Source organism: Mchenga conophoros, linkage group LG3, assembly GCF_057382185.1.
Source record: "Mchenga conophoros isolate Kocher_MC1m ecotype Shallow Benthic linkage group LG3, M_conophoros_male_GT1.1, whole genome shotgun sequence".
Lineage (NCBI taxonomy): Eukaryota > Metazoa > Chordata > Actinopteri > Cichliformes > Cichlidae > Mchenga > Mchenga conophoros.
This window is the reverse complement of record NC_140528.1, coordinates 8,002,233-8,013,981: the sequence shown is the minus strand read 5'-3', so window position 1 is coordinate 8,013,981 and position 11,749 is coordinate 8,002,233. Positions and strand designations below refer to the sequence as shown.

General features: G+C 41.2%; 1 protein-coding gene across 2 annotated transcripts in view; it reads right to left on the bottom strand.

Annotated features, from left to right (window-relative positions):
- Positions 1-11,749, bottom strand: part of LOC146577138 (protein NLRC3-like) — a 291,287-nt gene that overhangs the window by 69,793 nt on the left and 209,745 nt on the right. Inside the window, exons 10-11 of one of the 2 annotated variants that reach the window (XM_085268125.1) lie at positions 7,675-7,848; positions 114-160 (exon numbers count right to left, since the gene is read on the bottom strand). The exons of the other annotated variant lie outside the window; for it this stretch is intronic. Of the exons in view, the coding sequence (XP_085124251.1) occupies positions 114-160; positions 7,675-7,848 (221 nt within the window). The remainder of the gene's footprint in view (positions 1-113; positions 161-7,674; positions 7,849-11,749) is intronic. 2 annotated transcript variants of the gene reach the window in all.

Here is an 11,749-nt window from a genome sequence, read left to right as displayed (position 1 = left end):
ATTGATCCATCATCTGTTCATTGATTGACACTTTGATGATGACTCCTGACATGATGAAGATGGTTGAATGTGTGCTGCTTTGTTTTCATGAATCCCATTAAAAACACACTTACACTTCCTCAGACCTGGTCTCAACCATCGGACTCCAGCAGGCTCCACCCTGAAAGGAGGAGGGGGGTCAGAGCAGCACAGTCAGCATGCACACATGGACATTACATGGCTCTCACACACACACTGTTACACACTGAGCTCAAAGCTCGGCTCCACTGTTTTATTCAAAGAAATCTACATTTATTTATCAGCACATTTAAAAACAGCTTGAGCCAAAGTGCTGCACAGAGTAGAGAGAAAATAGGAAACATACACAGTAATGACTATAAAGACTGGTCAGGATTGAAAGCTACAGAGTACAAATGTGTTTCCAACCGGCTTTTAAAAATGTCCAGTGTTGGTGACGACCTGATGTGAAGGGCGACTGTTCCAGAGTTTGGCTGCAGCCATCGATAAAGCTCACCTCTGTTTTTACGTCTAGTTCTGGTCAGAAGCTGCTTATCTGCAGACCTGAGGGCTCCACTTGGATTCTTTTGTTAAAGAGAGATAAGATGGAGCCAATCCATTCACAGATTTAAAGACAACCAGATCTGGAAGTGGATTCTACCACGTACTGGTAACCAGTGGAAAAAGCTGGTGATGGGTCGTCTAGCACAGACCCACCGCTGGAACCAGACAATTGATGAGGGAGAGAACTGTGACAGCGCCGTTCCTTCACTTGACCTCAGTCGCTCTCGTCTGCTCCCTCGTAACACTGCTCTTTATTGAGCTTACATGAATATGCACAAGTTCATTATGACGTCTTACACAGGTATGAACAAAGAGTACCAGTCTGTGCATAGTGTGTGTGTGTGTGTGTGTGTCTGTGTGTGTGTGTGTGTGTCTGTGTCTGTGTGTGTGTGTGTGTGTGTTCCAGATGTGACCCTGTGACCCCAAAGCTGGTGCTAAGAGTCCAGCGGTCCCCCTAACAAAGGGCTCTTATACTTAACCAGACACAGAGTAGGTGTCCTCCTACACCAGGGGTCTCAAACTCGCGGCCCGCGGGCCAATTGCGGCCCGCAGGACGATAGTTTTTGGCCCCACCTTAATATGAAAATGTAATGTTAGTTTGATAATGTATGACACTTTACAGTGTTGTGGGCGGAGCTGAATTAACCCACCAATCAGGGTGGGATATGGATCTCAGGGGACACCAGCCGGGCTTGATGCAAGCAGGGAAACATTTCTCAATGAGTCAAAGTTCCAGCAGCGTTGCCCTGGAGTGTTTCTTTCTTTCCTGTGCCTGGCTGGCTTCCTCCTTTCTATTGGGCAAACGCCGACATTCGCCCCAGCGCGCTGCGTTCACAACACTTCAAAAAAAGTTGTTTTTTTAAGTTGCTGCCCAGCGGGACATTATACGTATATAGATTTATACACACGTCAGTGGGATTTAAAGTTATTTTTCCACAGAGAGAGATCTCATATTAACTCTCACAGTGATGCGTAGGCGGCGGGATAAAAGAAAAGTCATGAACTCAATGCAGCCCAATTTAGTCTGCAGTCACATAGCGACACCTGTTCATCGGCAACAACAGTCCCCGGTAACCCGGACTAATTATAGGGTCGCACCGTAATTTGTGGCTCCATGTTTTTATTTGCATCACTGCGTTTGCATTGCAGCAAACATGAACATTACATATATTTCAATATAATGTAAAAGCAGTCAAAACAACTAACATCAGAAACAGCTGATGTTATTTGTTATATGTCACGGTGTCATTTCCGCTTCTTTCTCCTGTAACAACAGCCCGGCGCCGTGAGCAGTCGCCTGTTTTGCGCTCGCTATCCCTGCACTTTCTACCATCTGCAAACGCCACGGTGTTCGTGTCGTCATGAAAGACATGAACATCGAGCGTAAAAACAAAGGAGACTGCTACCGGCTTTTTATCTGCCGATCGCCGTGCTACGGTTGCAAGAAAAAGAAGCAGAAATGACGTTCTCTACGCGTTGAGATGTTCCCCGTCCGTCGGCTAAACGCTTGATTGAAACTTCAATGCGACAGTGACACCAAGTAGAATTATAAATGTCACATAGCCCCAAACATGTCTTTTTCAAAGCCTGCGGTGAAGAGAAAGGTTGGTGATGAGCACCGACAATTTCAGGAAAAGTGGGAAATGCAATATTTCTTTGTTGAGCACAGGGGCACCCCGACATGTCTTATTTGCACAGAGAAAGTTGCGCTGCACAAGGAATACAATTTGAAACGTCATTACACAACTAGACATGCTGAGCTGGATGCAAAATACCAGGGAGACGAGAGAGCGAACCGGGTTGCCAGTCTTAAAACAGATCTACTGAGGCAGCAAGATTTCTCCAAGAAAGCAACCAAAGAGAATAATGCAGCAGTCGGAGCCACGTGGTTAGTGAGATGATTGCTAAAGCAGGGAAGCCATTCACAGAAGGTGCATTTGTCTAAAAGTGCATATTGCAGGCTGCAAATATAGTCTGTCCGGGAAAGAAAGGTCAGTTTAGCAACATCAGCCTTTCTGCCAACACCGCAGCAGATCGCATTTCTGACCTGTCAAGTGACATTTATGACCAACTGTGTGAGAAAGCCAAATGTTTCAGTGTATACTCAGTCGCTCTTGATGAGACCACAGACATCACCGACACTGCCCAGCTCCCAATGTATGTCCGTGGTGTTGATGACAGTTTTGAAGTGATGGAGGAGCTGCTCACAGTAATTCCAATGCATGGCCAGACCACCGCTCAGCAGATATTTACAAGCTGTGTGATGCCATTGAGAATGTTGGTTTGCCATGGAAGAGGTTTGTTGGAATAACAACAGATGGAGCGCCATCAATGACAGGGAGGAAACATGGACTGGTGGCACAAAACAAACTGGAAGAGGAAGGCGTGGAGGAGGCCATTGCTCTGCACTGCATCATCCATCAGCAGGTCCTTTGCAGCAAATGCCTGAAGTTTGACAATGTGATGTCTATTGTTGTGAAATGCATCAACCAAATCAGATCCAGGGGCTTAAAGCACCGAAGGTTCTGAGCTTTTTTAGAGGAAATGGAGTCAGAATATGGGGATGTGCTCGACTTCACTGAGGTACGTTGGCTCAGCAGGGGAAATGTATTAAAGAGACTTTTTGAGTTGAGAGCAGAAGTGAAGCCTTCATGGAGAAGGATGGAGTTAGTGTTCCTGTGCTAACTGATCCCAAATGGCTCATGGACTCAGCTTTTCTTGTTGATATGACACATGAGCTTAATGTACTGAACAAGACGTTACAAGGCCAGGGGCAACTTGTCAGTGCTGCCTATGACAACGTGAGAGCATTCTCCACAAAACTGGCGCTCTGGAAAGCTCAGCTCTCTCAGACAAACCTTTGCCATTTCCCAGCATGCAAAGCACTCGTGGATGCAGGCACACCATTCAGTGCTGACGAGTATGTTGATGTCATTTTGAGGCTACAGGAGGAATTTGATCACAGATTTGCTGACTTCAAGACACACAGAGCCACCTTTCACATTTTTGCGGACCCCTTCTCCTTTGATGTGCAAGATGCCCCTTCTGTGCTTCAAATGGAGCTCATTGAGCTGCAGTGCAACTCTGAACTCAAAGCAAAGTTCAGGGAGGTGAGTGGAAAAGCAGACAAGCTTGGACAATTTTTGAGAGACTTGAGCCCTAGTTTCCCTCGGCTTTCCCGAATGTTCAAGCGGACCATGTGCCTTTTTGGTAGCACATACTTGTGCCAAAAGCTCTTCTCCACTTTGAACTTCAATAAGTCCAAGTACAGGTCCAGACTTACGGATGATCATCTTCAAGACATACTGAGGGTCGCAACTGCTTCCTCCCTCAGGCCAAATCTGGCTCGGCTATGCGAGAGGAAACGCTGCCAGGTCTCTAGCAGCAAGGAGTAGGCAAGAGAAGCCATGTTCAGAAGAACAGTTCATTTTCTACAGTGTTCCATTCATGTTCAGAAGAAGGTTATAGAACTGTTAATACAGACATTTCAATCTAAATACAGCAGATATAGAAGACTGAAAGATACACACAAGTTCACTGACTAAAAATATCTTATTATTATTTTATTTATGTATTACAGATTGATTTATTTTCTTATTAATTCTTAATTTGTTTATTCATTTTTCATATTTTGTGTTAAAAAATAAAAATAAAGAGATTTGAGAAGATTGGAATTTTTTAACCATGCCTTTCTTGTAGAAAACCTAATGTGGCCCAGCCTCACCCAGACTCTGCCTGCAGCGGCCCCCAGCTAAATTGAGTTTGAGACCTCTGTCCTACACCATAAATCAGTAAGAGAGGGTACGACCTCTCTCATGGCCCCAAGTGGTGTGTGCATGCCAGAGCACTCTGGAAGGCACACAGAGTCTTTACAGACTACTAAGGATCAAACCTCTATCATTATGCAATCGATTATACAACTCTAAGCATATATGAGTAAATATTTCTAAGCATAAATGACAATCAACAATATAAACCTTACAGCTGGTTTTAATAACAGAATTCATTTGTTTCTCAAACGAGAAAGAGCTATCGAGAAACACTCCTAAATCTTTAGTTCTTAACTTTTCCAGTGGGCCAAGGTCAACATTATCTGCTAATGCTAAATAGGCTGCCGTTATTAACTAATGCTAATTTGACATGAATTAGCATTATGCACTAATGCTAACACTTACTTTTTTTAAAAATGTGAGTAGCTAATGCTAACACTATTTCCCTTAACTTTATAACAATGTGAACGGCTAATGCTAACAGTCTTTTTCCTAGCATTATAACATCTGAGCTGCTAATGCTGAGTAGGCTGCCATTAGCACCTACGTCTAATTTAAGGCAAATACGCATTAGCAAATATTGCTTTATAACAATGTGAGCAGCTACTGCTAAATAGCATTAGCTAATAACAGCAGTCTAATTTAATGCAAGTTAGCCTCATTTGCATTACAACGATGTGAGGAGTTAACGCTAAGTATGCTGCCATTAGTGGCTAATTCTAATTAGGGGTGAATAAATATTACCAGCTAATGCTAATATCGTATTCTCTTCCCTTTTAACAATGTGAGCAGCTAGTGCTAGGTAGGCTGATGCTAGCAGCTAATGCTAAAGCTAATTTAATGTGAATTAGCATCACATTAGTGAGGAGTTAATGCTAAGTAGACTGCCATTAGCAGGTAATGCTAATTTTAGGTGAATAGGAATTGGCAGATAATGCTAATACCATATTTTCTTGCTTTATAACAATGTGACCAGCTAATGCTATGTAGGTTGCCGTTATTAGCTAATACTAATTTGAGGTGAATTAGCATTATCCCCTTATGCTAACAATGTTTTTTCTTACTTTTTAACAATACAAGTAGCTAATGTGAACACTTTTTTTTTTTATTGAATTCTAATTTTTCCCTTGCGATGTGAAGAGTTAATGCTAAATAGGATGCCATTAGTGGCTAATTCTAATTTTAGATGAGAAAGCATTAGAAGCTAATGCTAATACCATATTTTCTTGCTTTATATCAATATTTGTAGGTAATGCTAAGTACGTAGCCATTATTAGCTAATGCTAATTTAGGTGAATTAGCATTATCCACTAATGCTAACACTGTTTTTGCCAACTCTTTTCCCTTGCATTATAACAATATGAGCAGCTAATGCTAAGAAGGCTGCCATTATTAGGTAATGCTAATTATTATGTGTGTTAGCATTATCCGCTGCTGCTAGCAATGTTTTATCTTACCTTTTAACAATATCAGCAGCTAATGCTAACACTACTTTAATTTCAGTTAAACCTACTTAGCATTAATTAACTTCATTTAGCATTAAGAAGTTTTTGCTATAGGCTACCATTAGTGGCTAATGCTAATTTTAGGTAAATAGAAATTGGCAGCTAATGCTAATACCATATTTTCTTGCCTTATAACAATGTGACCAGCTAATACTAAGCAGGTGCCATTATTAGCTAATACTAATTTGAGATGAATTAGCATTATCCGCTTATGCTAACAATGTTTTTTCTTACTTTTTAACAATACGCCATTAGTGGCTAATTCTAATTTTAGATGAAAAAGGATTAACAGCTAATGCTCATACTGTTTGCTTTGTAAGAATGACAGCAGCTAATGATATGAAGTCTACCGTTATTAACTAATGCTAATTTGATGAGAATTAGCATTATCCGATAATGGTAACTCTTTTCCCCTGCATTATAACAATGTCAGGAGTTAATGCTAAGTAGACTGCCATTAGGGGCTAACTCTAATTAGGGGTGAATAATTATTAGCAGCTAATACTAATACCGTTTTCTCTTTTTCCTTATAACAACTTGAGCAGCTAATGCTAATTTGATGCGAATTAGCATTATATTAGTGAGCAGTTAATGCTAAGTAGGCTGCCATTATTAACTAATACTACGTTGACGTGAATTAGCATTATGCGCTACTGCTAATACTGTTTTCTCTTACTTATTAAAAATGATAGTAGCTAATACTAATACTCTTTTCCGTTAGGTAACAACAAAGTGAGGAATTAATGCTAAGTTGGCTGCTTTTAGCGGCTTATTCTAATTAGGGGTGAATAATTATTAGCAGCAAATGCTAATACCGTTTTCTCTTTCCTTATAACAATATGAGCAGTTAATGCTAATTTGATGTAAATTAGCATTATATTAGTGAGGAGTTAATGCTAAGTAGGCTGCCATTAGCAGCTAAAGGTAATTTGAGGTGAATAAGCACTAGTAGCTAATGCCAATACCCTTTTCTCTTGTGTTATAATGATGTGAAACGTTAATATTGTTCTCAAACAACAGAATGAGAATGAAATATTGATTCTAACAGGGCCCATAAACAGCATTAGCTTAGCAGCATTAGCTTATCAGAGTCTCCATCATGGTCACACAAATCCTTAGCGGAGCAAAGTGGCCTACTTAGCAATAGCTGCTGTAGAAAGCAAAGGGAAAACAGTATTAGCATTAGCTGCTAAATGTGCACTTGAGAACAAATCTATTGTGAATTCAGCCGTGAATGTAGTGTTTCCAGTAAGCTTCCATTTCCAAATGTTAGCTGCTCCTGTCTGCCTCTTTGTCACACACACAGACTGAAATGATTCACAGCCTTGTTTCATCCTTCTGTCAGTGTCACTGACTGTCACTGTGACTGTGGACATACAGCATGGGAAACACACACATGGCTGATACTTGTATCTAAAGTTACAAAATGTTGTCTCTGTCCAAATATTACCTAACTGTAAGTCTACTTTTAATGAAACTCTCAACATGACTTATCAGTTATCATTAATGTTCCTGCAAACAGACTCCTTGAAGACCCCCTACATAAATATCCATGTACTATCCAGCTAGACTAGTGTGTCTGTCCCTGAAAATATTCCTGCATGTGTGATTGTTCAATTCAATTCAATTCAATTCAATTTTATTTATATAGCGCCAAATCACAACAAAAGTCGCCTCAAGGCGCTTCATAGATACAGAGAAAAACCCAACAATCATATGACCCCCTATGAGCAAGCACTTTGGTTCATGTCTCATCTGCAGGAAACAAACAGGAAGTGAGTGAAAGACACAGGAAATGATTCCAGCTCTTCCTCCTCTATCAGACATTCTCTCCATACCTGAGAGTGTCCAGTCTCCAGCCTGGATCCTTCAGTCCAGCCGACAGAAGCTTCATTCCTGAGTCACCTGGATGATTGTAGCTCAGGTCCAGCTCTCTCAGATGGGAGGGGTTGGAGGTCAAAGCTGAGGCCAGAGAAGTACAGCCTTCCTCTGTGATCAGACAGCCTGACAGACTGCAGACACACAAAACAACAATCCATCTGTTATCCATCTCTATAGCAGCATAACTAAGTGATGGTTCAGGGTCACCTGATCCAGCTCTAACTATAAGTTTTATCAAAAAGGAAAGTTTGAAGCTGATCGTCAAAGTAGAGAGGGTGTCTGTCTCCTGAACTCAAACTGGGAGCTGCTTCCACACCCAGTCCAACATAGCCAGGCTTTCTTTGCTGCTTTGACAAAACCTCAAATCCCAGTCAGAGATGGTGAGCATCATCACAGTGATGATCATTTCTCTGTAACCCAGGCTTTCTGCTTCAGGATCTGTGCACGCTCACAGAACAAGGAGACCTTTAAACATCATTTCACTAAATGGATGGACTGAGCTCAGCCTACAGATGAACTGGATAAATAAAGATTTGACCTCAGTGTGCTCAGTGTTCCTGTCTATTCCTAACATATTCCTAACATGATAGCTGCACTTTAGAGCTCTAAAACTGGAACTGACACATATTTAAACTCCACATGTTACTCAGTACATTCAGTTCTGACACTCGCCCACAGTCCAACAAAGGAAACATGGAGATCACATCAGTTTGTCACCAAAGTCTAATTATTCCAGAGGGCAGTGTTGATACAACTAAAGTTATTTTTAAGCAAAGTTGAGTTTTTTATCGTCGGAGTACTTCAAGTCTGAAGTATCATTTAAATGCATTACACGCTGTTGATGGCAGCAAACAAACCACCCAAACAAACAGAGGTGGGAGGCTTGGGCAGACTACGTAGATTCAGCTAGTGGGAGGAGTCAAGATAAACCAAAGAAAGACAAGCTAACAGACGCCACAGTGAAGTGAGTAGCTACAAACTGCAGGCCGATTAGTGTTGTTGAAGAAGTCGGTCTGAGGAACGTTCTTAGGATCAACAAATGACCGCATGTATGAGCCTCCCTCAAGACGCACCATCACAAGAAGAACACATGAGCTGTAGAAAAAGGAGAGACTATGAAAGCCACGGCGTTACAACGTGCACCAGCTGTTGGTCTCTCTGGAGACTACTGGGCGTGGCTGGGTAACCATGGTTACTTGGGAGTTACAGTACATGATATTAATGAAGAGTGGGAGCTGCGTTCTATAGCAAACAATTTGTTATGAGGTAATCAGCTGATCTTAGTTTAACCGGAAGCCCTTCACAATAATTGCAATGCCTTTATTTTGTACAACTACCATCAGTTCGTCTGTACTGATGGTAACTTAAAGTCACACTAATGCAGTTTAGTTTGTATAGTGTAAGTAGTAGAAGTATACTACAGTACTCTGATCACTGATAGGATAGATTTATGTAGATATACACCTTTGTGTTTAACATTACTGCATTATAGTACTGTGATCTTTGACCTTATATATGGTTATGTTAGCTATACTGACGTATGCATATAACTGGATATGTATCTTATCTATTCATCTTATTTGTCATGTATTTGTATTGTGTACTTCCTTTTTGTAAGAAACCACACACGTGATCACAGCCACAAGAATCAATCAGTGAAAGAATAAAGTGCCTCAAACCAAACCTTAAGCTCCTTATTCCACACGCTGGGCCTTCAGTGGTGCTCTGGCTGACACACCAGAGTGACTGGAGTGCTAAAGAGTGAATCGGACACACCAGTGTAATCCCTGATATCTCCACTACATTTAATCGTCCTTCAGCCTGTGGCTGCAGTTAGCTGGTCTGCTAGTTAGCTGGTGTGCTAGTTAGCCAGTGTGCTATTTAGCCGGTTCGCTAGTCAGCTGGTGTGCTAGTTAGCTGGTATGCTAGTTAGCCGGTTCGCTAGTCGGCTGGTGTACTAGTTAGCCAGTGTGCTAGTTAGCCGGTTCGCTAGTTAGCTGGTCTGCTACTTAGCTGGTTTGCTAGATAGCCGGTGTGCTAGTTAGCTGGTGTGCTAATTAGCAGAAATGTGACTTTACAGCTCGGCCTCACTCACTGACATTAGTCAGATATGACTGAATCTATATCACACTTAAAGCTTTCTGTAAATGAAAGGCTCAGTGAAAACGAGGCACTTCAGTCAATTTTAAAACACACACTCTGAATATAACCTGATCCAGACCAGGTTATAGGTTCAGCATCAGTAACCACGGTGATGTAGCCAGGTAAACACTTATGCATTTATGCTCACAATCACTCCAGTTAACCCAGCATGCATGTTTTTGGACTGTGGGAGGAAGCAGAGAACCTGAAGACAACCTACACAGGCCACACTATCACCCTTATTTACAGAATTATAATTTAATTGGGTGATAAAGTAAAGAAAATAAATATTTTAATAAAAAAATATTCATAAATGAACTATTATTCAAGTAAGTAAGTAGAATATATTTATATAGCACATAATCTCGTTTGTATAGAAATGTCTTCATCTGCTTTCTCAAAGAGTCAGTGGAGTCTAGACAGCATAAAGATAACAGCAGGGAGTTCCACAGCCTCGGTGCCTGAAAAGCTCGATCCCCACGTGTGTTGAACCGAGTCTGTGGGACCAATAGTGACCTCTGACCTAAAGACCTAAGTGCTCGGTATGAAGCATGAGGTTTCAACAGGTCAGAGATGCACTGAGGAGCTTCACCATGTACAGCTCTAAAAGTTATGAGTATAATGTTAAAATGAACCCTAAAATTTAGTGGCAACCAATGAAAAGAAGCCAAAACTGGAGTAATGTGTGACCTCTTGTTTGTGCCAGTTAAAAGTCTCGCCGCAGCATTCTGTACAGTGTGAAGCTCCAGAGCTGATTTGTTGAGACAAGTAAAAAGACCATTACAATACTCCAAGTGAGTAGAGATAAAAGCATGAAGAATCATCTCAAGTTCTGCCTTTGACACCAGTCTGAGTTTAGAAATGTTTCTTGGATGATAAAAACAGTTTTGAAACAGTTGTTTAGAGAGTTTCTCAAGCAACATTGAACTGTCGAAAATAACACCTAAGTTTCTGAGACTCGATTTAATGGAAGGACCTAAAAACTGATCTGCTGCCTAATTTCTGAAGACATGTGATCAGGAGCAATGATCAAAGTTTCTGTTTTATCCGTATTAAACTGGAGAAAGTTGAAGTTTCACAATTATTTGATTCCTGAAAGACAATTATTTAAACAAGAAAATGTATCAAACTGAGAATCTTTGAAAGAACAGTATAACTTAATGTCTGAATGTCATCAGCGTAGAGATGATAAGAAATATTATTGTAATATCTGATAATTTGGCCTAGAGCAGGGGTGGGGAACTCCAGGCCTCGAGGGCCGGTGTCCTGCAGGTTTTAGGTCTAACCCTGGGTCAGCACACCTGAATCAAATTCATTACCAGGCCTCTGGAGAACCTCAGGACGTGTTGAGGAGGAATTTAACCATTTAAATCAGATGTGATGGATCAAGGAAACATCTAAAAACTGCAGGACACCAGCCCTCGAGGCCTGGCGTTTGTCACCTGTGGCCTAGAGGACGTATATAAACCAAAAAGAGAATCGGGCCTAAAACAGATCCTTGAGGTACCCCAGAAGGCAGAACGGATGTTTCAGACAACACATGATTCATACAGACAGTCAAAGATCTCTCAGATACAGTAGATACGACAAACCATTTTAAAGCAACACCAGTAATCCTGAACAAGTCCTTCAGCCTATTTATCATGATGCTGTGATCAACAGTATCAAAAGCAGAGGAGACATCCAACTCAGTGCACTCTCCAGAGTCTGCTGCCATCAGAATGTTACCACACACTTTAAGTTAAGCCATCTCAGTGGAGGACAGTTTACAGAAACCAGACTGGAAAATGTCCAGAACACTGTTTTTCTCCAGAAAGTCGTTAAGTTGTTCTGCAACTGTTTTTTCCACGTTCGTTCAATGGTTCATTACAATCAGATTTAGTATAGACT